Source organism: Tyto alba, unplaced genomic scaffold (genome assembly GCF_018691265.1).
Source record: "Tyto alba isolate M040663 unplaced genomic scaffold, T.alba_DEE_v4.0 Super-Scaffold_1, whole genome shotgun sequence".
In the NCBI taxonomy this organism is placed as follows: domain Eukaryota; kingdom Metazoa; phylum Chordata; class Aves; order Strigiformes; family Tytonidae; genus Tyto; species Tyto alba.
Window position 1 is genome coordinate 16827839 of NW_024881261.1, and position 25095 is coordinate 16852933.

The 25095-nt window shown below is 50.9% G+C and overlaps 2 protein-coding genes across 5 annotated transcripts in view; both read right to left on the minus strand.

The window, feature by feature from the left end:
- Window positions 1-1732: 1732 nt before the first annotated feature.
- Window positions 1733-24772, minus strand: CPN1 (carboxypeptidase N subunit 1). 2 transcript variants are annotated; one of them, XM_032994859.2, is made up of 10 exons: window positions 24762-24772; window positions 13519-13753; window positions 10296-10492; window positions 9469-9624; window positions 8821-9003; window positions 7198-7309; window positions 6333-6472; window positions 5936-6035; window positions 3886-4004; window positions 1733-2000 (listed from the first exon to the last, which is right to left on the minus strand). In XM_032994859.2, the coding sequence occupies exons 2-10, from the start codon at window positions 13739-13741 to the stop codon at window positions 1869-1871; spliced, it is 1362 nt and encodes a 453-aa protein (XP_032850750.2). In that variant the 5' UTR covers window positions 13742-13753; window positions 24762-24772; the 3' UTR covers window positions 1733-1868. The 2 variants fall into 2 exon arrangements, with proteins under 2 accessions (XP_032850750.2, XP_042645801.1); XM_042789867.1 differs by lacking the exon at window positions 24762-24772 and having other exon boundaries at window positions 13519-14219.
- ENTPD1 (ectonucleoside triphosphate diphosphohydrolase 1) overlaps window positions 17293-25095 on the minus strand; it is a 60243-nt gene continuing 52440 nt past the window's right edge. For all 3 annotated transcript variants that reach the window (XM_032994845.2, XM_032994836.2, XM_032994848.2), the window contains 5 exons: window positions 24422-24658; window positions 23629-23889; window positions 22438-22557; window positions 22102-22239; window positions 17293-21946 (listed from right to left, as the gene is read on the minus strand). In XM_032994845.2, the coding sequence (XP_032850736.1) occupies window positions 21740-21946; window positions 22102-22239; window positions 22438-22557; window positions 23629-23889; window positions 24422-24658 (963 nt within the window). In that variant the 3' untranslated portion in view covers window positions 17293-21739. The remainder of the gene's footprint in view (window positions 21947-22101; window positions 22240-22437; window positions 22558-23628; window positions 23890-24421; window positions 24659-25095) is intronic.

The following is a 25095-nucleotide window of genomic DNA, read 5'->3' on the forward strand; positions in this document are numbered from 1 at the left end:
CGTCCACCAGGAAATCTTTTGGGTGACCGTGCACTGACATGTGGCTTCAAACAGGAGGGTCCAGCATCTGGAGTGATGCTGCTAGGCTTGGCCAGGGGAAGAGGTGTTAAACCACACAGGAGTTTGAACATCTCAGTCTTACCATCCTTTTTCGCTTCCTTCTGCCACCAAAAGATAAAAAATTAGAGAATCTGAATTTGGCTTTAGTTGTGAATGTGGAACTGGCCAGTGTCTTCAGCCCACACCAGCTTCTGCAGACTGAAATAACTCACAGCCATGGTTAAGAGCACTACCATTCCTGTCACTTTTTTGCAATAGCCTGTATATACACCCTGCGAGGGGAAGTTTTCTCTGCCTTTCCAAGAACAGGCATGACAGAGAAACAGATTCTGTCAGCAGGCAGAGCTACAAGAGTTCGTGTGTGCTGCTAGGGCTGAAAATGCCACTAGCATCTTGTAGCAGAGACAGAGGAGGTGGAGATGGTGAGGGATGAATTGCAGAATATTGTCTATGCAGTAGGGTGTTAGAGGTTGCTCACAAGAGATGAAGAGATGTTTGCAAAAGAGGAGGAGCAAGGGGATGTCTGGGGGACACTTTCTGGACAGGCTTGAGACATGGAGAGATCCAGTGCAATGGAGGGCTGTATGGGGGAGACTGGGATAAGCAGCCAAGGAAAAAGAAATCACTGGGGCACATGGGTGGGACTGTTTATCCCTCTGTACTTATTTATTTTCTATGAAGAATGCTAGAAAGGTTTTGCCTGCCTAAGATATTTTTACTATGGAAATAACCAGCTTTGTTTCTACTTTTGCTTCCACTCCAAATCTGCCCACACAGCCTAAGCAGCATTTTAAGGCCCAGCCTGTAGTACCCCACCTCACTGAACTATGGATCATGTCTTCCCTAACCGAATTGCAACCCACATGGCCTGTGCTGTACTTGCACAACACACTGCTGGCATCAAGCAACCCCTTCCTTGTTGCACGTTGACAGGACCAAGGTTCAAGGTATCTCAAGGGAACATCAAATCACCTTGTCTTACACTCCTACTCATCACCAGTTGTCAGATCTCACCTAGTTGCTCCTGTGCTCAATAGTTTGTGTTGGCTAGAGCAGACCTTTCAGTGAGCCATCTGGTTTGGGGCTGAAGACATAAGGAGAAGGGATAATCCTTGGCTTTTGCCAGTGTGTGTCATTTCAGCCTCTCTGACTACAAGTAATCCAAACCAGCTAACAGGAAGTCCCATCTGCAGATCAAGATAAATGTGACGTCAGCCAGGAGATGGGACCACCACCTCCCAGTGCTGCATTCCTACTTGTGGTGTTGCCAACCAGTGATAGCTGTGCTACATATGGAACAAACTGTGTTCAGAGCTGGCACATCACTGGCTGCTTTAAAACTGATCTCCCCCTAACTTCAGGGTCTACAGGGAGCAAGTGTCCTTACCTGAGGGAGAAGCATGGCAATCACACCCGCAGGACTAGTGCCAGGATACACGTGCCCAGCTTGTGAATGCAGCAAAGACCAGGGCCTGGATTAATTCTCCCTGGTATGCACTCATGTCTGGGCATCTCATGTGGGCTGTAGCAACCGAGTCCATGAGTAAAGGGAGCTGAGCTCTCCGAGATGGAGAGAGTGCAGGAGAAGAGCTCAGCAACTACAGACACACTGCCTGGGGAACTGCAGCCCAGGCACATTTTGTTGTGAATGACTTCACAATTTTCTCAGGGATTAAATACTTCCTTGTTTAATAACCTAATAATTTGGGCTGGTTTCATGCTGGACTGTTGGAAAGTTCACTGGCTGGAGTCATCAGCCAGGCCTCATATAAACGGCTTCCCCCAGCTCTCAGCCAAGTGAGCTGTCCTCATCTTTGGGTCCCCCGGCGGGTGGCTCTTGGCACTACCTTCTTCTGAAGGGTTTTGTTGTTCGTGCGCGTGCCTGAGGCTTTACGCTCCGGGGGCTTCCTCACCACATCTTGCTTGAGCTGGAAATGCACCTGGAGAAAGAACAAAAATAACTGTGTAACACCGTGTGTGTGCTCTGCTGGCTCAGGGGTCTGATGGACCTGCCTCTAGCCTTCAAAGCTCACTTCTGGGCCAAGACAAGCAACCACAGACCTCAGGCAGTGTTACGATACAATGGGAACTCAGTACTTAAATCAGATGGGAACATTTTTTCCCCCTGTGGAAATCGTTGTACCAACAGTCAGCTACATTTCTTATGCAGAGAGTTGCTCCTGTGGCAACGCGATGTCCTAGGATGGTTTAGAACATGAGCTGTGAAAGGCAAGTGACTGAACTGTGTTCCTTCCTCGTCTTTTCTCACCAGAGAGTAGAGAAATAGCATTGCTTTGCATCTCTGTGAATATTTAATACATAGGATGGTTCAGGACAGACAGTCCTTTTTCAGCTGCATCTCGTTAGCTGAACCCTGCTTAATCAGTCTTTCAGCAACCAGTGCTTCCAGTAGATCCAGGCAAAAAAATTCCAGGAAAGAAACCTCCATCCACTACAGCCATGCAAGCAGGTACAAGAGGGAGAAGGGGTCAAGGAGTGTGTCGGACACAGCATCAGATAAATGGGAAGTGGGGAGGCCATACAGAAAGATAAAACTGTAATGGGGCTGGGTGTGCTTCCTGGGGGAGGGATGGGGTGAACGGTGGGTACAGGAAGTGCTGCAGGGACAGAGGGAAATGGGGACAGGAGGGCTGCTGTGGGGGGAGATCTGCAAAAATCAAACCATCAGGGAACAAATCAGTCTTCTACAGTAACATGGTAAAAGGAAAATCTATTTTAAAAAGGAAAGCCAAAGAGCTGGGTGCTTAACGTAGCAAAACAAAGGCTAGGACTGGGCTTGACAGCTCTCTATAAATACATCAGGGAATAAATACCAGGGAAGAAGAAGAGCTATTTAAAGCACAACACTGGCATAAGAACAAATAGGGATAAACTGACCATAAATAAATTTAGGACGAAAATTAGAAGGTTTCTAATCCTGAGAAAAGAGCAGCTCTGGAAGAACTTCAGAGGCTGTGTAGGGTGGGATGAAGAGACAGAGGGTGGGAGAACCACCGCAGTGTATTTATGGCAGAGCCTGACCAGTATACATGCAGTGAAGCAAATAATGTGCCAGGATGCTGCAGCCAGGGGTTCTTGCTGGTCCTTAGAGGAGGCTGCATCTGCAGTGTCACCATGTTCACAAGGCAACCGCAGGGGCAAGAATCACCACCCACTGTTTTCATAACCATTTTCTAGTTGTCCAGCCTACCCTCAGAAAGGTGCTGTAGGGGACACACTGATGTCAAGAGCACTTCATCTCCCAAAGGTGCTTGGCTGTTCTTTGTTGGCACCCAGTTCCCATCTGTCTTGGGTGCTCTCGGCAGGAAGAAAGGCAGACTTCAGCCTCTTGCTACAAGTCTGATAATGTGTTTGGTCCCAGGCAGGATGCCGATGGTAGCAGAGCACTGAAACCCACAGAGACAGGGGGATAATGGAACCTCAGGGAACAGATGCTGTCTCCACATCATCACATCCTGGAGAGCGGGCAGGATGGAGGGAGAGCTAAAGAGCAGCAGCCCCAGCCAGCCAGGGGCTCCCCCCATGGCCAAGAGGCAGACAGACACAGGAGCTGGCATGGCATCCCAGTGCAGCTGCGAGCCTTCAGTAAGGAATCGAGAGACACATGGCACTGCCTTCACCCTGTCCCTCTCTGTGAGCTGTGGGGAGCCCTGTGTCTGCCAAAGCAGACAGCCTGTAGCCACTGGAAATGCTCTACGTCCCATCTCCTTTCTCTACTGCTCACTAGACATCCCCCGCTGCATTTCTGTCTCTCTGGGGTGAAGACACTTTGAGACACCTTCATGACTGTGCAGCCTGACTCACCAATGAAGGTGCAGCTGGGCCCACTGTTGTTGTCACCGTCTGGGGCTGGTACCCCTCTGCAGAGGCTGTGACAGTGTAAGTGCCAGGCAGCAGCAGCCGGAAATAATCCCCCAGATCACCTGGAACACAAGGTGGGAAGAGAAAGCACTCAGGATGCACAAGGAGAAGAGCAAAAGATATTCTAGTAGGTCTTGCTGAGTGTACTTCCTTGAGGATGTGTAGCCTTCAAAACCCAGGCAATTTTTGGCCTTCCTTCCAAATCTGCTGCCTACCGCAAGGCTGGATTCACATTAGTAGACTGCAAGTGATGTCTCATTAGCACCATGGAGTAGAGGTCAGTCTGCAAGTAAACACCAAATGAAAGGGAACAGTACAGCAGCGTTGCCTGTGCCTGCACAGGGAGGCTGTAAATGTGAGCGCTTGCCAGTCAGATGACAGCAGACCTAAGGGCAATCACAGCTCCAGTCTGACTCCTTAAGCATAATGCACTCTCTAATTCCTGTCATATACAATTTTGTCACGTTTGGATTATAAGCAGGGTTCTAATTGCTCATCAGCTCAGCCGCTCCATGATTCTCCTTGCATAAAGAAGCCTCAGGAGCCCTTTGACAGACTGTGTACTGGTATGGTTAGGGAGAGGGGACAGTCAACAGTGAGGCAGCAGCACATTATGGATTACTTCAACAATTTGAGTATATTCCCATCTATGGAACTGGATGGGTATTGCAAATTTGAGTAATCATTACAGGCAGCCCGTGTTATTTTGGCTTAGGTGGAGCTAATTAGTATTAGTGAGACATACATGACTCAGGGGATTCCAAGGGAAAACAGGGAGGGTGGCTGACAGGGAGGAATTTTCTCCCTCTATTCAGTCCCAGGGAGGCTGCACTTGGATACCATGTCTAGTTTTAGGGCCCTGGGGTAAAGAGAGATGTGGGAGAACCAGATCTCCTGACCCACAGGGAAGGCTCAGGCCCCACAAGGAGAGCTGGGGGAGCTGGGCTGGCTCAGCCTGGCTGGGAGAAGGCGGAGGGGGATCTGCTCACAGCCAGTAGCTACTTGAAGGGCAGCTACAAGTGATGGGGCCAAACTCCTCGGAGGAGTGCCAGGCAATACAAGGAGGGACAGCGGCCACAGATGGCAGCTTGGGAGCTTTGGGGTGGATCAGGGAGCACAGCTTCACTGTGAAGGTGGTGCAGCCCTGGCACAGGACAGCAGAGAGGCTGTGAAATCTCCATCCTTGGGGGTCAGTGAGAATCGCCTGGAGGGAGTGATGATGGGTCAGAGCCAATGTTGGGGGCAATCCTGCTCCAAGCAGGATGTTGGACAGGAGACCTCTTGCAGCCAGTGCCTCTGCAATTCTGTGATCTCTTGCACACTCCCCCTTCCTATGCAGGTTGGCATAATAAGTGCCAGAGTGTTACTGGGTCACAGACCTGTGGCCAGAAGGAGTTCTGATGATTTCATAGTCTGACCTCTAAAGAGCTGGAGTATCGGCTATTTTCTGCTACCAGTCTAATGTCTGGTCCAGTTGGAGAAGGGTGTTTATGAAAAAGAGGTTAAAATCAGCCAGCAGATGAAAAACCACCACAACTTGGATAAACTAAAGTGGCACTTCATTCTCAGTCTAAATTTGTCTGACTTGAACTCTCAGTCTTTCAGTTTGTTCTGCCATCGTGTCCTTTGCTATCAGCTATTTCAGCTCTGTGTAGATACATAGATGGTTGAAAAGATTTTTCCCTCAGTCTTCTCTTTGGTTATATACAAATGCATTTTCTCCTCTTCTTCAAGTAAAATAGGAGCTGACCTTCTGAAGTGCTTTACAATAAGGTTTGCATTCCAGTTCTCACCTCTTTCTTTCCTAAGCTTTCCTAAATTCTCCCTGGTCCAGGATGCACAGGCACATTTCTCACAGCTAGTGTTTTGGGGAGGCAAACCATGCTGGCCACCCGTATTATAGCCTCACCTGCTAACCTCCTCCCACATGCCCAGATAGCCTCTGAGAGGCTGTATCCAAAAGGGAGCACATGCAAGTGGACCAGCAACCCACCAGATGTGATGTCATGGCTGATTCCCTGGACAGAAATCACTGCTCCTGCAATGCCATTGTTGTTTTCATCTGACACCATCCCTTTGATGCCCTGGTGAACCTGCAGGAAGGGAAACAGACTGCTGGGTCAAGGACCCTCCTTTGCTCAAGAGGGTATTGCTGAGCACTGGAAGAGGGCAGAGCTCTGGGGACAGACCTACCTTTCTCCAGACCCTTGGCTCTCCTGGTTCTCCCCAGCAGAGCCAGTCAAGTACACAACAGCCTCCCCAAAGGCCAACTAGAGCACCCAGAGAGTTCCATGGCCATCTCCTTTCCACCCCTAGTTCCTACTGGTCCCCTACGATCAGGGCCCATGGGGGCCTGCAGAAGGGTGTAGGTGTCAGGACTGGCCTGTTACCTCTTCAATGAAAGCAACAAGGGCCTCCCGGTTTGCCATCCACTGTCGCTCCAGGTCTTCCTCAGGGGGGAACTTATTGCAGCTCAGCTCCAGGGTGATTTCAAAGCAGTTGGTGTAGAGGTAATTGAAGTCCTGCATGCCTGGAAGAGAAGCGCCTGTGGCCAGAGGAATGCAAGGCCCCCTTCCCTCCCCACTCCCATGTCCCAGGCATCCTGGCCCTTTCTACCTTCTACCAGAACTGTCCCACTCTCCCTGTTCACTCTGCAGGTGCAGCCTCCTCCCTCTGCGACAGCACAGCTAGAGCCTTCTTCCCCCATGCAGCCCCCTCCCCTTGTGGCTGCCTGACTCCTTCAGCTGGATCATTCATCACTCTGCCTTCAGAAGCTTAGGGAGGGTGGGTACTGCAGGGGTTATATATCTATTTCCAGTTCCTCTTCAATCTTTTCTCTAACCTAATTTGCTGATTTTCAGTTTCTTCGTTGTGCCTTTTTTAATCAGACTTTTCAGGAGCCAGCAGGTACAAGAAATGTCTTCCCTTTGGTCACAATTTTGGGTCTTGATGGATTTACACCACAGCATTTTCAAACACACTAACAGCTTAATGTTTCCTTCGTCCAGCAGCACACAGCAGGTCTCTGCAGACCTCGGCTATTTCTGTGTCTCTTTCCCCAGACACTTCCAGTCTTCCTAAGCCATTTCCCAGTCTGAGATGAAGACACCAGAATGGTGAATAGTAATGGGCACAGCAGTGCTATCGCTACAGCCCTTCCCCAATCTGTGTTGGCCTGAGGTTTCTCTTCTATCCCTTCATGTCTCTGCAGCTCAACACCTTGCTATGGGTGGTGTTCACCTGCTCAGCCCTTACCTTTGCTGAGCGAGTACCAGGATGCCCCATTTGTGATGCCCTCAGCAAAGTAGTCCCCACAGTTCCAGCCACGGTGCATCCAGCTGTGGGCGTACGAGTAGGTCTTGGCCAGCTAGAGAGAGAGCAGCCGGTGATCATCGCTCCAGAACCGTGCGGTTGGAGACCTTGCCCAGCTCTGGGCAAAACATTCTCCCTCCTGCACAGGTTTCACTGGGAAACGTGGGAGGGAAGTCAGACAGGAGACAGCTCCTGCATTTTACTGCCGTGAAATACAACACGAAGTGGCCGGGACCTCTATGAAATGTAGGCAGATGAAGGCGGAGGAAGAAGAGCAGAAATCTGGCAAGCTGGAGGCTTGCTGATGGCACAGGCGGCTTCTGCCCTGCAGCCGCTGAGATGAGGGGGAGCAGAGGGCACTGGGCCCACACAAGGGCACCCAGACCCATTGGTGCTGGCCCCCACACAGCAAATGGCACTAATGGGGGGAGAAGATATGTGAGGAAAACTAACAAACATCAGTCCTGATGCAAATACCATATATATCAGGGGAATTTGTATTAGGAAAGAGTTTGAGCAACTTCTAGTTCTAGCAACTGCTTGCTTATTGCCCTTATTAAGATTACTGCTTATTTTTACACATGAAGGCAGGGCTAAAATTGGGCCACTGCATTCAAAGCCTTTCCTCTGTGTAAGACACAGTTTAAGAGAGACCAGTGTTTGTATTTTCTAATGCAAACTCTATACCCTTGTATTATGGTTCAGAAGCTGGTGTAATCTCATTCTGTCAGAAGCAAAACAGTTACTTCACTACATTTCTGACTTCTGAGGCTATTTGGGTATCATTAGCCTACGCCCCAGATTGCAGCCTCTCTGCATCTGGGCATGAGTGCAGCCCTGATCGCAGCAGGTCCTGGCAAGCCCCTGCACGGCCTCTGCTTCCAGAGAAGGCTGAACTCCAGCTCAGACTTATTTTTCTCATTAACTGTTCTAATGCAGACTTGCTTTTTTCTTGTGCTGGGTATTTCCTAATGGAAGTAGTGACTGAAGGCACTGTTTTCTAGGACATTTTAACAATGGAGAAAAACCACAGGCTTCAGCTAGCAGGATCAGCAGCACGGACTGACACATTCCCTGATGTCTGCATATGCTCCTGGTGCTCTTTTTGTTGTGTTTCTTATTCTTCACCATCTACAAGCCCCTGCTGGGCACCCGCCTCCCTTGTCCTGCTCTTACCAGACCCCCAGCCAGACCCTGCCACCTCTGTAGAAAAAAACCACCTTATACATGCTACAATGGTGCAGCAAAGCTGAGGGATGGCTCCAGATCTGGAAGAGCAGGGTGGTACTGAAGACACTGGTGGTACTGGGGTTATGGGGAGCCCAAGCATGGCACGAATGAGGAAGGGCCTCCCGAGGGCTAAGACTGGCCTCTCCATGTGGTGGGACTGGCTCACAGTGGGACTGCCCTGACCTGGCTCACGAGCAGAAATGCTGTAGTCTGCTAATGGTTATTTCCAACATGTTTCTTGGCTCAGCTCCTGCATGAGGCAGTGACCAGAGACTCCCAGCCAGCCCTCACACGCTGCACCCTGCCAGGGCTGCGGGAATGCCCTCGCCCACTCACCTTCTGAAACAACTTGTCGTCAGGGGTAGGTGTGTTGACTGTGCGCCGGTGGTTCTTGAACCGCTGGTCCTGAGACTTGTCATAGGGGTAATTTGCTACCACCGCTCCACCGTGCAGATTGGCTGAGAGCACAAAGTTGTAGCTGCTGATCCACTGGATCACAGCCAACGTCTCCGGCTCCACCTGTGAGAAGAGGGATGGGGACAGGAAGAAGAGCTCAGCCACCTCTGGGCCAGCTGCCGCTCCACACCGGGCTGCAGTGTGATCGGTCACATCAGACCCTGCCCTGCAATGTGCTTCAGCCCTTGCAGCTCCCTCCATTCTCCACCACCTGTCCTGATACACCGAGCAGGGTCCTCCCATGCATACCCTGCTACAGCTCTCCGAGCACAGCCCCAAAACCTGAGACACAGGCATTAGCCAGCCACTTCCTCTGCCCTGTGTATTGCAGTCTTCTCCCCAAGCCGGCCATGGTGCCAGCATCTCCTCCTGACAGAGGTGTGAGCTGTGATACAGAGCAGGATCGCATCATTTCTCTGCGTGCAGAAGGCATGAAGAAAGAGACAAGCACTGTGCAAGCCAACGAATAGTATATCTGCTTGTGTGCTGAGCCACTCTTAAGAGTTTTCCAGCATCCCAGACCGGTACCTGGCTTTTCCAGTTGTCAGGCAGTGGGATGTGGTGATTTGGCCCCCTGATTTCCCCGCTGTAGTACATGAATGTGTTGAGGTCAGGAAAGTTGCGGTTCAGATCCACTCCATTGGCATTGTTCCTCCCCGTCAAGTACCCGTTGCTGTCTGGGCCCTGCAAGGCAAAGGTGCATCACGGTGGGAGTACAGGGAGGGTGCAGGCAGACTGGGTATTGGGGCAGCAGGGACTGGCTGTCATAACAGCGCTTTGGTGCCTTTGAGTCGCAACATGTGTGTTATTGCTGGCAGGAGAATAAAGAGTGTTGGTACTGACAGGGAAAGTCGGTAACAATATCTTCATTTTCCAGGGTGACAGAGCAAGGCACAAGCCAAATAAACAATTTGCCTCAAATGTAAGAGCCAAGAATAAAATATCTCTCAGAAGTCTAGTGGTACAAAGGAACGGGTAAAGTTTTTGAGGAGGATTAGAGGGCTTCCTCCCTGCCCCATCCCTCATGTCCCTGTCTGCTCATGACAGTGGTATTCAGCTGCCACTTTCCCAGCCTGGGCTAGGGGATTTGCAGTGACCTTCCTGTGACAAATAACTTCTGGGGAGGGTAAGACAGATGTAGGAAGCCTCCTCCATCACCAGGGCCATCTGTGGCAGCACACACAGTTCAAACTCTTGGCATGGGAGGTGAGAAGCAGCAACACCATTTGAGGGGGACAAATTTGTCAAGAGAGTAAAGATGCCTCCGCCCCATAGCTGTGGTGGAGGGGATCCCACAGGGATCTGAAGGGCTTTCTGCCCCTACCCGGCTGGAGGAGGCGATCGCTGCCTGGTACCTGCTTGGCAGCCACTTCGTACCCGTCGGGGTTCATGGAGGGCATGATGTGGATGCGCGTGTTGAGGATGAGGTGGGTGATCCGCTCATTGCCGCGGCGGTACTCCTCACACAGGAACTCAGAGAGCTGCAGCAGCAGCTCACGGCCCAGCACCTCGTTCCCATGCATGTTGCCAACATACTTGAACTCTGGCTCCACTGGAGAAAGCAAGAGAGTGACACCATCAGCCAGGGCTGGGACAGGGGGAAGAGCCAATTCCTACTGCAGGGAGCCTGGGCAAGCCCAAGGAACCCCCAATAAATGATGTGAAATGGCCCCTTCCCTTGGAAAATGCAAACCTCAGCGAAGGAGAGTGGCATGGTTCTCATATGGGTTCCCTCTATTTTGCCACAGCATCCCTGGGAACAGCTCAGGCTCTCCACCGGGTTGCTGCTCGCCTTTGGAGCACACAAGAGGATTTATTTGCAGGTGGCTTGGTCTCAGGCTGAGGAGAGGCAGCACTGGCAGTATTGCTGCTGCCCTGAGCACTCGGGTGCTGGGGCCTCCCAGCTCTGCAGTGGGTGGCAATGGTGGGGAGAGGCCATTTCTCCCACCTCTGCCCTTCGCAGCTTGCTCTCAGTGCCTCTCACCAGCATGGCACATTCCTGGCTCTGCATGCTTTAAGGAGCTTTTCATTATTCTGCAGGATAAAAATCAATCCCTGGCTTGGGGAGAGCCACGTTCCTTCACTGGAAGGCCATGGTTGCCTCTGGCTGCTGCCGTCAGCCCCTGAATCCCATGCTGGTGGAAGGCAGCAGCAGTTTCCTCTCTCCCTCCCATTTACCTGTCTCCAAGGAAAGGGTTTAGGGGCTTCCTCACCCTAAAGGGACAGGAACAAGAGCCTGGAGAAACCCTCAACAGCTGAGCTGAATATGGATCAAACTGTCCCTCAGGCAGCTCCAATGAGCAAAAAAAATTCAGTGGTCTTTTGCCACTGAATTTTCTAAAATGAGGTCCTGAAATAGACATTGAGACCACAGGCAGACAGTGTCCAGAGCAGGACGCACTGCTTTGCTGAAGGAGAGGCAGCACACATGAGGGATGGGTTATGCTTTCCCAGAGGGTCTTTTAAAGCAGTTACTCGTGGGAAAATAAAAAGTCCCATTGCAGGCTGGAGTCAGCACTGGTAGGATGAGAGACACCAGGGGAATTCAGTTAAAGAGGGAGCCTGACTTTCACATGAAAGGGTCAGGAAAAAATAGGTTGTTGTTACAAATGTCATCTTGCCACAGTTTGAGACTCCCATTGTACCGTGAGTTTTCTGGCCACCAGCAGCGATCAGATTAGCAGCGGCAGTGTGTAGCCATGCTGCCACGTACAGTGTCTGTCAGGATCCCTGGGACAAAAGGCACCACAGCCCCATGTCCGGCATCTGCTGCTTCCAAAGTCCCCTGTGCCTTTGCCGTGCGGGGAGGAGACACCGCATCCAGACATGCTGAAGATAGATTCTAAAATAAATTCTAATTTTGCTAAAGATTTTGCTTTTCTATATCTTTTGATTGCTTCGCCTCAGTGCAGGACACCACAGGTGGGCAACATGTTTTGACCTGGTAAAATTTCAGGAACACGAGAACTGACTTAATTAGCTAATCCAGTTATAAAAACTATAAAAATGTCCTGGGGTTATGTGCAGCCTTTATTTAAAAAAATAAGGTCTCAGCAGGGATTCTCCTTCTCTGCTTTGTTCAAGTCTGCAGCAGGACTTGTCAGCCTTTTTCAATATGCAGACCCCTAGACATTATCCATGTGGACACACAAGCCCTGATTACTGCATGTCTTGCTTTGCAGAATTACTTTCCATGGCCTTCAAGGGAATCCACTGCTTCCCAAAGTCCTCATGCTACAAGCTGAAAGTACCAGCCTGAGGCTGGCCCACGCTACAGGCAGGGCCGCAGGTCTATGCTGCCCACCTGGGGCAGGGGAGATTTCGGTTACTGCCCTTCTGGGGTTCTGCAAGTCAAAAATCCAGTGGTGCATTGCCAGTGCCCTTTGCTCACCCCTTGCTTTGAATCAGCCCCTGATGTGCTGCAGAGGTGCCTGAGGTGTCCCTAGCACCGTGCAGGTTTCCCTGTACCAAACAGGGCTGGTGGGAGGTGGTCAGGGTGAGAAGCCTCCCATCCTGCCTCCCGTCATCCCTGAAGGTGATACCCTGGGATGCAGGAGGGGAGCAGTGTGCCCCTAGAGCATGATGTCCTTGGGCAGGCTGCTGCCAGGCATGGGATGCTGTGGGGTTTGGGGGGGCTGCTCTGCTGAGGGGGGCACAGGTATGGGTCCCGCTCACCCCTGCAGCGCTGCTGGTAGTTTTCCTCATGGCTAGGCTGCCTGGGCTTGTCAGCCCCTCCGTTTCCCTCCATTTAACCACACCAGCCAGGATTTGAAACGGCAAAAGATCCTGCAAAATGCAGGCGGAGCCCTGTCCGCATCTGCGGCCCAGGGGCACAAGGAGGGGAAGCAAGGGAGCCCTGTGTGCACGCCCCCAGCCCAGAGAGCCAGCTGGTCCCCTCAGCTCCCCAGGGGCACCTGGCTGCCAGCAAGGTCTGGCTCCACAGCGTCTCCATGCTGCACAGGCAGCAGCTCAAGGGGCCATTGCTGCCAAGGCTCTGCGGGGCCACGTGGCAGCAGGTAGATCCCTGAGGCTGGCCTGCCACAGGGGCTGCACAGCCCACGGGTTTGGCGGGACTGTGGGAGCCCCCAGCCCACTCTGCTGGGGTCCCTCACTCACTGCCCCCCCGGCTGTGGGGTCTGGAGAAGGAAAAGCTGAACTCTTCCCTCCTGCCACTGTTCAGCAGCAAAGGGTGGAGAGTGGGTGCTGCCTCTCCTTGACTGCACAAAGCTGTTTTGGGAGGGAGAGGGTGGCAGGGCAGGTGGGGTGCTGGGATGGACTTGCTCAGGTTCTCGCGTTAGCTTGCATCAAAAAATCAGAGCTCTGTCCAAAGTACGTGCCTGGGCCATGCTGCAGCTCACGCATGCATGGTGCATGCATGAGGGTTTACGTGCATGTCCCGGGGCTGGCTACGGGGTCCCTGCAGGAGCTGGCCACCGCCTGACACCCAGGCATCGCTGGGAGTCCTGCCTGGAAAGGGAGATACCCTCTGCCCTGTGCTCCAACAAGCGCCTCGTGGCAGGGAGTGTGGAGACGAAGCCCGGCCTCTCTGAACCGCCGTCCCTGTCCCCCCATACTTACTGGGCTCGTGGATGCCCGGGTAGTCGCTGAACTCCAGCACGTAGAGGTGTCGGCCCTCGACGCTGCGGCCGATGCTGTAGATGCGGGTGACGTAGGGGCACTGGCTCTGCACGCGGAACAGGGCCTGCACCATCTCCTCGTAGCGATGGTGGAGAAAGCTGAGGGCGGCAGCCACCTCTAGCAGGAGCAGGGCTCCCACGAGGGACCGCAGCCACCCAGCCATCCTCCCGCGGCGCTGGGCGCCCAGACCAGCTCCGAGCCCCCGGCTCCCTCCCAGCCGGGAGCTTAAAGTGCAAACTCCAACCAGCTCTTTCCAGTTTCCGAGTGCCAGCCCCCTGCACCTGCGGGCGGGGGGCGGCGGGAGCGGGGCGCGCCGGGGCCCCGCGGTGCAGGAATGCTCCCCCCGCCCGCCCGCCCGCCGCGGCCGCCGGCGAGACCGCTCTCCGCCGTCGGAGAAGTTTCCCCCCGCTCCAGCTCACTTATTAACCGGACAGTAAACAGGCCTCCGCAGCCACTGGCTGTCACTGCAGAAGAAGCGCAGGGCTGGAAAACTGGCTGCGGAGGGCGTCGGGGCTGCCAAGCGCAAGGCAAGCGGCGGGGCGGGGGGAGAGGAGAGGGGGGCGGCGGGCGGAGGGAGGATGATGCCCGTCGCCGAGCCCTTTTTTGGGGCAAGTGCCGAGCCGGGTGGGGATGGCGCCGGGGCTGCCCCGGTGCCCGCACGGCTCCCGCAGCCCTGCCCGGGGCGGGCAACTCCCGCCGCTCCCCCCCGGGGCCCGGCCGCCAGCTCCATCTCTGCTCTCCTGCCCCATCTCCTGGGGAAGCAGAGGGAGGGGAGGCCGCAGGCTCCGCGGGTCTGCCGGCCCCTCCGCCCCGGCCCCTGCTCACCCGGCAGTCCCGCTGCTCCCAGGATAATCAGAGAGAGGGACCGCATCGTCCCCCCCGCAGCTGCCTACCCAAACAGCCGAGGTAGGACGTTGCAGGGCGAGGACAGGGCAGCGTGGGGTTTGATGTAGGAGTTGTCTGCTGAGCAGGTACCGGCAGGGAGAGCTGTGCTCGGAGCCTGGTATCTCCCTGCTGCGCACTGGGAGCGGGCATGGTAACGAGCACCAAGAGGCACTGGGCGACTGGCAGCAGAAGGGAGCTCAGCAGCCTAAAGGCAGATGAAGACGCCCTGCTGCCTGTTAACAAAGGGCTGTAGACTGTTTCTGGATTTGGGGGAAACTGGTTCCTCTCCACCCCTCTACCACGTACACCCTTGCTTGGTGGGCAGTGGTCACCTGAGGGTCCCTGTGCTCCGCGGATGGATAGGTGCAGCTGCAGGAGGAAGCCTTGCCTTGCAGCCTTACCCCATAGAACTAAAAGTCCGGCAGCTTAGCTGCTCTGACAGAGGTCTTTATTAGGACATCCCTGACACAGATTCAGGCTGGTGGGCAAGGCACATGTCTTGCCTGTTCCTGGCTTGGCTTACTGAGACAGTGCCCTCCTCTCACTTATGGCCCCTTCCCTGTCTGTCACTCCCCCCCCACCCCCCCCCACAAAAAAAAAAAAAAAAGTGTAAAAGCCCCATTTCTGAAGAAATATATTTTTAAGACATGACCAGAAAAAGAATGTTATACCTATATAAAGATAGCAGTAACCATATTAGTACCTTCTCCCAGTTAAGCTCCATCCCACCACATCCCTGCTTGTCAGTCAGTCTCAGAGCAACACACATTCAGGAGTGGGAATGACATTGCACCCATCTTTAATCAGGTAACAAGAAACAGTGCTGGAGGTGCCAGCTTTTCCCAGCACTTGTAGGAAACCAAGAAAAAGTAGCTGAGGCTGTGGCAGGGCATAGTGAACATGAGTATGGTAGGACAGCTCATCTCGACAGCAAGACACGTCTGGTGGTATTTTGCAGAACCAGTGGCCCACACAGCAGTGAGAAGTGCCCTCGCCTTCTTCAGATTGCTGATCCCAGGGCTGCTGGGTTCCCCATGAGCTACTCTCTCCCTAGCTTTCAGCAACCAAGGCAATGGGAAAGAGGTGGGCAGGTTTCCAGCGCTAGCCAGTGTTACTTGGCAGCCAGAGAGTGCTAGGAAGGGCTATAGTAAAATAGCACAAACCCCATGTTTGGTCTGTCTCCCCCCTCCCCTTTCCCTTCCCAGGCTGTTTTCAGTAGCTTGGGACAGCAGTGGCAGAGTTGGAGCTGCAGTGCTGCTAAGGGACACATGAGAAAAGCTCTCACTTTCCTATGGAGACCAGCAACACTAATGTGAGAAACAACAGAAAAAAAAAGAAATGCCAGAACGTTAGATCCTAAAAAAGAGCCATGAGCAAAGTCTGGGGTGGGCGGAGAATGCATCTCACGCGCTACTAGGTCTGGAGAATTAGTCAGTGTTATCCATAGCATAGAGATGGCGGTAGCCTGTTATCAGGCAGCAGGTTTAAATCAAACAAAAGGGAATAGTTTTGCACACAAGGCACAATGAAATTACCTCATCAAAGCTGAAAGTTAAATAAACTCAAAAGAGGATAGGATGAATTCATAGAGAACCGGGGCATCCACAGCTATTAACTATGCAGATCCAGAAGCAATCACTTGATCACATATTTCCTACACCCTTGATCGCTAGCAGAGGAAGATCATTCCTTTTCCCTAAATGTCCATCTAAATCGTCACCCATCATGCAGCTGGAGATGAGCACCAATGCGCTGCCTGTCTGATCTGGCCTAGCATGGCTCTTACTATGTTCTAGGAAAACAACATGCTAATGAAGCTTTAAGCAAATAATAAGTTTGGACATGTTAAAAAACAATGATGAAAGCAGAAACGAATAATATAGGACGTTAGCTCTTAGAAACAGTGCAGGAAATAAACAAAGACTTAATTTGGAAAATGCGGCTAATACATCTGGGACAGATCATCCATCCACACCCCCCCCCACCACCCCCCCCAGATGTTCAAAGATGGAGAGACCTTGAGGCAGTAGGAGAAAGAGGGCGAGCAGGAACGTGCCGTGCCACAGCAGTGAGAGTGAGAGGAATGTGAATGTGAGCCCCGTCCCCCCCATCGCTGTGCGACTGAGGGTCACAGGCAGCAAGGAGCCGATCCCTCTGGAGTCTGCTGTGGAAAGACTCCACCTGGTGTGTTCATTTTAATGCTGGCTGTATTGTTATGAGGGGAAGATTGGAAAATTTGAGGAAAGTTTGAGCTAAGAGCCATAAGAGTGAGCAAACTGGGGAGAGTGCGTGCTGAAAGAAAAATGATGAACCGTGACAAGCATGTTTGCCTTGGCGGAGCTACAGCTGTGGCTGCATGCAGAGGCACGCAGCCGCACAGCCCCGCGAATGAGGGGGCACAGGCTCCACCGTCCTTCACCTGCTTTTCGGGAGGTGGGGGTGGGGGTTTTGCAGTGCCAGCATGATGCCAGTGGTGCTGCCTGGGGAAGGGAGAGGAAAATAAAGGACAGAGGACTGCGGACACATGGCAGGAAAGAACAGGCAGCTTTGGGGAGGTCAGGGTGAAGGAAAGATGGGATTTGGGCACTAGCAGCCTTCTCAGGAGTGAGGCCACCCTTGTGAGGTGCCCACAGCCTGGGAAGGACTACGGTGCCTTCCCTTGCCAGGAGGGGATGCTGCTCATCCATTGGGAACATCAGATCCAACCCAGAAGAACAGCAGGGAACTGGCAAGAGAGGAAATCCCATCTCAGGACTTTTCCATGTTTAGTGCCAGAAGCTCCATTCCACTACTGGCAAGTTCCCATCTTCTGGAAAACAGCGTGAAAACTTTTCTGATATCAGTTCAGAAGTCTTTATTGTGATAAGGATACAGAGATTTGTGCGTGCATCAAAACAAAAGATCCATTTCATCAGGGCTGAGTTGCAAAAAGAAAGCCCATTGGCCTGGGTGGCAGGGACTCTCGTCCTCGGTGCGTCCCCCCCAGCCCCTCCTGAACAGGCTGTTGAGCTCTGTGACGCAGCCAGCAGCCCCGCTGAGCCTGCACGTCCCCCCTGGCACAGAGCATGGGAAGAATTGGGACAGACAAGGAGGGGGCACGCGTCCAGCTGAGAGCTGCTCTTGGAGAAGCTGGGGAGCCCTGAACAGCACCGACATTGCAAATCAGCCTCTTACCACAGAGGTGATGGCCCCACTTCTGAGATATTTCTTCCAAGTGAAGGCTCCGCTGTGCTTTGCTATAGGGCCAGAGAAATCAGCTGGACCCTGTGCACAGAAGGGATCTGGCTGTGTCGGGGGGGAGAGCGAAGGGTACTTAGAGCCTGTGGTGGGGACTGGTTGTTTGCTGCAAGAGCTAAGTGTGCTTCCAGGCACCCTGACTTTCTCTTCTGACCCCCCAAAATCTCAGCCTCAGTGATAGTCTTGCCTCAGACCTGACACTTGGGTGAACATGAGAGAGCTTGTGGAAGTCATCAGTCCCAGAGACCAGACTGCTCCCACACCCTGCAAAGCTATCCAATCCCCCTGCAAGGAACCTTCCCAAAAACAGACCACTCAGCCTTTGAACCCAAACCAGAGACACTCATCCCACCTTGCTGCAGCACATCTTAGGGCTTTCTGTGGCAAAACAGGAGAGACCAAGCTCTGGAGTCTTGGCAGGCCAGCAGAGATGTTCAGTGAATAAATATTTGCAAGACAAGAGCATGTGGTGTTAAAAGATGCTTTAACCCAGAAGAGCAAAACTGTACAGGAACCAGTGGCAGGAAATTAAAACCAGAATCTATCAAACTAGAAATAAGGCACAGGTAGTTATCAGTGAGGCAGATCAACTGCATTAACAAGAAAAGCGATACCATATTATTACTGGCATATTTGGAAATTCCCCCCACTATCATACACATTGGGTAGCTCTGCAACACACATTTGAGCTGAATACAGCTGAGTCAGAAGCAGCACAGAAGCAAAGAAATGAATGTTCATTAAACTTGAACTCTCTGACCAAGGATTTTGAGTAGCCTTCGTGGATGAAGTCCTGCAACAGCAGGCGAAATGGAAGGAAAAAATCATATGCTTTTCTAGGGAGGTTCAAGTACAGCCAGTGACATGCAAGGGTCTTACCCTGATAGACTGCCCTCAGTCAACCAAATCCTGGAGCCTCAGCCTGCTCAAGCGATTTTTAAATGGCTTGGCTGCTGTCACTTTAGAAATTCGAGTTCTGGAGATATTGACTCATAAACGTGGTCTTAAAGTCATAAGGTTTTAAAATAATGTAACATGTTTTGTATTTAACTTCATTTGGGGCCTTTAGGTTGCACTCAAGTCACAGTTACAGTTTTAAAAACCAAAACCCAAGCCAAAAATCAAGAGAAGGAAGCCGGGAGGGAGTAAGCAAAGATACCAGCTGATCACCCGACTCCAGAATGAAGAGCTAACAATATTAATAGTGTGAGACTTGCAATAAAGATAAAAAACACTGCTAAAACTCTTCTCTCAGGTTCATCTTTGAGCTTTTCATTTGGCATAAACCCTTAGCAGGGACCAGAAGAGCAGACTGGCACAGGCTTTCTCTCTCCACACCCGTTTCCACATGGAGTTTCTACATCAATTTCTGAAATGTCCCAATGGATCTGCTGGTTTCAGCATCATGGACACAACTGAGCAGCTGCCAGATCCCCACGGGGTCTCAGGAGAGGAATTACCATTCTACAGGTTTCTGCATGGTTCATGGGGAGGAAGGATGCATCAGCTCATGCGGGGAGCCTCTCCAGGGGACCTGCTTTGCTATGAAGACTCCATATGCAAGCAAGGTGGCACAGGATAGGATGTGTTGCAAGTGTGGGGCTGACTGGGGAGCTGAAGCAGCTCTGGTCACACACTCCTCCTGCATGCCTTCCAGCCATGACCAAAACCAACTGTTAATCTCTCATCTACCTATCTTTGCTGAAAACAACAGAAGGAAGGCTCCATCTCTAGATGAATCCCAACATCTCAGGGTATTTGCAGATACAACAAAAACTCATCAATGGACAAACAATGTGGGGCGGTGTCATCTGTGGGTTGATCTGGATCACCTGCTTGGGGGAATATTCTTTGAACAGTATGTGTTTCAGTGGAAAGCGCAGTGGTTCAACTTAAGAAACAGTGATATATGGTGTGAGACAGTGGCTGTTCTGGACTGCAATGACTGGAAAAAAAGGTTAAGTTGCAATAGTCCAACTGGACAAAGCAGACCTAAAACTTTCTCTTAGGTGAGCAGAACTGGCCCTGAGATATACAAATGTGGAACATAGAGTATAGATCAAAAATAGAGGGTATTACTTTTATATACACTGTTAGCAAGTCTACTACCACTCACTGCTGAAAACTTTGGTGTCCAAATTTCAGAAAGATGTAAAAATTTTCAAAGTGGAGTGAAGCACTTCAAGAGCTACAAGTGAGGTCAGCACAGAGCACTTTACAGATTGAAGATCAATCTATTTAATATGATACAATGACAACTTGCAAGCACCAACAAGGAAAAAGGAATTTTGATAGCAGAGTGTTACTTAGTCTTTCTGGAATGGGCAGAACAAGATCCAACAGAAGCTGAAGCCAGCTAATTCAGAGAAAAAATAAGACAGATTTTTGGAAGAACAACGAACTGCCCAAAGATCTTACCACAAGACAGGGTAGATTTTTCCCTTACCTGTAGGTCCTTCAGTATGTTACTGTTCCTATTTCCAGGCATGAAGTAGAAATAACTGGGGAACGTTTTCCAGCCTGCACTGTGAAGAAGGACAGGCTGGGCAAGCATGAAAACCCCGAGTTCTGTGTCTGTGCTTGTCTAAAGGAGAAGGCTTTATTGGGGTTGCACATCCTGATCCCCTTCATGCCTTCTACAGCTTTGCTCAGGGAAAGAGGTGAAGGTGTGCATTTGCCATGCCTTTCTCTCCACAATATCTGCTTTTCTTTTGGCCTCCAGGACTTACAGATCATTAGAAGAGATTTCCAAGATTTTGTGGGAGGTAGACAGGCACCAGTCATTTCTAAGTGTTTTCATAAAAATGTATTTCTGACTTACCTCTTTTTTGCTTTGGACGAAATAATGGAAAATGGAAGAAAGTGATTCACAAAGCTGATCAGTGGCATTGCCCTAGTTGTGCACTAGAATATGGGCTGCAGTATGTGCACTCACAAGCCCTGGGTCTTCTGGTGATGGGATAAACCTAAGCCATGAGGGAAAGAAAGGCAAGTTTTCACTGATTTTGCTGGTTGAAAGAGTAGTTCAATCTGTGCACGCTCATGCTGGTTGACTGCTGGTTGTCTATTTATAAAGGAACATGACCTAATAAGCATTTTCCTTAGATTGGACGCTGCTGTATGATCAGCATAGTGACACTGGATTGCTTTAGTGGGTGTATACCTGTAGACATGCTGATCACACAAGAGTCCCTGGAGGCATAAGCACTTGCTACTGGTCAAGGATCCTTGGCCAGTATGAGCTGTTCCTACAAAAATTAGCAATGCCTGGCTGGGAACTCATGTCTTGATGTACCCTACGGACACGGGAATGGCTCAGTGTAACTGCGAGCCAGCTTTGGTCCAGCAACAACATCAGGAAGACATGGGAAAGGCTTCTTGCCACCTGCGAAAGGAGCAGACAGCCACCAGAGCCCAGCTTAAGGGCCGATGACCACCAGCACACTCAGTTTCTTCATCCTCATCCCTTCTTTTTCCCAGAGTTGCATTTGGGAGCCTGGCCAACATTCAGGGGCCAGCCGGGTGCAGGTGGCTGTAGTCAGCTGTAGGGCTGCGAGGACTCGGGGTGCGGGGAGGCAAGCAGAGGTGTGCTGGTGTGGGAAGGGCTCTCGGGAATGGCTTCATCGGAGGAGGAGCAGGATCACCCTGTGTGTGATCACTCCCAAGAGCTCAGTGGGATGTGTGACCCTGAGATTACCCTTGCAGGAGCACTGGCTCCCAAAGATTGCTGCCGCTTTTCTCTTTATAATGCTGTGCACAAGGCAAAAACCAACAAGCAGCAAAGTTTCATTGATTAAAAGTACGACCCATTTAAGGAGGGGACACCCGCTTGTCTGTCCTTGGCAGAGAGAGATGGTGAGCCTGATGTCCCAACGTCTGTCAGTGCAAGTGTGAGTCAGGAGAAATAAATGCCCTTGTTGTACACAGTCAGTAGCTTCAGTGAGAGGTGAGAGGGGCTCTGTAGTACAGTCTGCTCTGTTGGGGTCTCATAGCCCTGAGTGGCTGGTGTAACATGGCCCCTCTCCCCCCAAGGCTCTTCCTAAACAATCCCCTTCTGCAGGCACTTGGGCTTGTGGAAGAGAAGCCAGGCAAACAGGAGCACGGACACCAGCACGAGGGAGCACAGCACCATCAGCCCCACGTAGCTGCCATGGGAAAGAGGAGGCACAGCGGGCTCCTCTGCGGGGATCATGTTGGTCAGGTTCAGCATGTAGCCCAGGGTCCAACCAGCATCGCTGCTGCCAATCTGAAATGAGAGAGGAGCAGAATCAGTGCTGGAAGGTGCAGGGGCTGCTTGCGGCATTGCCAGGGCAGTGGCACCCCTGGGGAAAAAGGGCTGAGCTATGCAGCAGAGGTTGCAGTTAGCTGCTGGGATAGAGCCCTCCCTGCCATGAAACGCACCTTTCCAAGGAAGTGGATCCTTTGCCAGTTCATTTCAGTGAATTCATAGCCATTTTCCAGGAGAGAGAGGATGTAGGCTCCAGAGAAGCAATATTCGCTCAGGTACTTTTCTTTTATGTGGTGATACGCTGTCTTCACCTAGGGAAGGAGGAAGCCACCAGGCTGTTAAACACAGCTTCCCGCTGCTCCAGCTTGTGCCTGAGCATCCTCTGCAGGTGCTGGGGGGGTCTTCCCCCTCTTGCCTTGGAAGTTACTTCCAACTGTTTATCCTACAGAAAAATATCAGCAGCTCTTGCCAGCTAGCAGCCCCAGCCCACTGCCACAAGCACTGCTCACCTCATGCCATGGCCGGGCACAGAAGCTCTCAATGGTGCTGGCCACTTTGTCCAGGGAAACAGGGCTTTGTTCACTGGTCAGGTTCAAAAAGTTCATCACAAAGTAGAAAGCAGAAAAAGCCTGAAGGAGAAGGAATATTTTAACCTGTCTGGGCCTTAGCATGAGCAGGACAACAGAAATCCCACAAAAGAAAATGGTTCTATTTACAGATAAAGAAATCTAGGAAGCAACATCACACAAACAAAAGGAGGTATATTTTCAAGAACGTTGTCATTTTGAGACATCCCTCGGACCTGATGAGAGTGAAGGACACCAAAAGGAGGGTGGAGGTAGGAACTTCACTGACCACAGTACCCTGAAGAACTTCAGTAAATCCCTCTCCTCCATGCACTGGTGCCAGAGTGGCACATGGTGAAGGCTGCTTGGCATCACAACTGTGATCTTATTTTGGCAATTGAATGAGATGAGCATGCAGCAAATATCTCCACAAACAGCAGAGGCGATAGTATGAAAGGACTGTACACAGCCTCAGCATATAATCCAAAATCCAGAAAACCAATTTTTCACAATGGCCAATAGCTGATAGGTAGGGGGCAGTTTATGAACAGGGTAAGGAAGCATTAACAGGTTCCCCAGAAAGCCTTGTAGCCACTGAAGTCTTGCAGCTGTAGGACTGAAGTTCAGTGTGGTGTTACACATGATGTGTGTCCAGAGTGTGCAGTCTCCTCACCACATCTGGGGAGCAGACAGGTGAGCTGACTGGTTTCTGTAGTGCTCACACACTTCTGGATGAATTTCAGACCTGGTACCACCATTGACCTCAGGAGACAAGGTTTGCAGGAGCAGTGTATCTTGCACAGCCTGTAGCAGGCTATCCTGCTTCTGATGCTGGCCATCAGGAATGACTGCTTGAAAAATGAATCAGTAAATGGAGCACTCTAAGGAGATGCCTATAAGAAATGGGTTTGAATGGGAAGAGTGCAGTACTGGTAGGCCAGTATTTACTGGGCTAGCTCTTACATGTGCTGTTGTCACAGCAAGTACAGCACTACTTTTGTAGTTACATGTTCAAAAAGCCATCTTGTAAATGATTTCCTGCTCCAGCCATGGAGAATACACTCTATCATTACTTTGAGTTTCTGCTCGTCTGATATTCTGTGTCATAGAGAGTTGAAGAATGAGAAGACTTACCCCAAAGTCCCCTTGTAATGGAGGTAGGTATATCCCATTGAAGGAGCAACTAGAGTAAGGACAATCGGTTTTGTTAAAGAGTTTCTGGATGCTTCTTCGGCACTTTTGATAATCCCCCTCTCCCTGTATGTACAGCTGGCTGAAAGGGAATTGCTTGTTCTTGGCTGATGTACAAGGGTTTTTGAAGAGGTCACTTATATTTATAGTCCTCTGATATCCCTGGTGAAAGCACGGATCAAGGAGGCTGCTGTTCTCCATGGTCTGAAAGTAAAATCAACCCAAACTGTTACACTTCACTCTAGAGTAACATCCTGGGAAAGCGCCACAAGGAAGGGTGGCCACAAGGCACTTGTCACAGTACATGACACCAAGATTATGTCAAAGTGATGAGGATGGTTTAAGGCATTGGCTGTGATTTTGGAGATATGGGTAGTGCCACAGTCTCCCTGTAGGACCCTGAGCAAATTACTGTCAGCCACATTTTGTGAAAGTTGCTGTGGATTTGGGATTCTCAGACATGGTAAAACAACACCTCCTCCAGGTACTGCAGTTAAGCACACTACTCCTGCTATCCCTGCCCAAGAGTCAAGGCACATCAAATTGCTAGTACTTTTGAAAACGTTGACTGTCATTTCTTTGGGAGTCTTCCCAGTCTTTATGGAGGATAATGATATTTCCCAAATCCAGACTAAGAGATGAGACATTTAGCTGGGACACAGCAACTTTTACAGCATCAGTATTGGCACATCTGGGAGGGTCCACAGTCTCCACATGCAATTACAGATGTACTTGCCTGTAGGTCCCTGGCCAGTTTCTGTTGCAGAGCCTGGTCCTTCCCATAGCAGAGAAAGCTGTGTGTGTATACTAGGTAATCCTTGCCGTAAAGATGGAAGTAGAGCATGTTCTCTGGGGACTCAGAAGAGAGTTCATTTGGTACAAAAGTAATCTGTGTTGAGGCTCCTCCAAGGTCTAGCGCTCCTGATGTCTCACTTATGGATTTCAGGGAATGTAGAAGTTTTGTCCAGCCAGACTTTAAAAAAAAAAAAAATTGAAGTGGAACAGACACATCAGGCACGAAGAGGATTTCTTTGTGAAAAAAAAAAAAAAATATATATATATATATATATAAAGACCTATGAGGAGAGAAGCAGAAGCACAGAACACAGGAAAGGTGGGAAGACTTGGAGGGTGACATGAGAGCTGGAACAAGACACAAGAAGGGTTCAGGCTCAGAAAAGCAGAAGATGGATCATGTCTGAGTGCTTGCAGGAGGACAAAGAATATGAAATCTAATACAATTGTTATGACAAAAAACAACCTACTATTTCAGCTCCAAGATGATTTATAAGATTAATAGTAAAGAATCATTGTCAAACTTTGCAGGCACAGAAATGTTTTAGATCAGGAAGTGAGGAGGATGCTGTACCCAAGCGATGTTATTGAAAATGCTGGTGTTTTATTTCAATG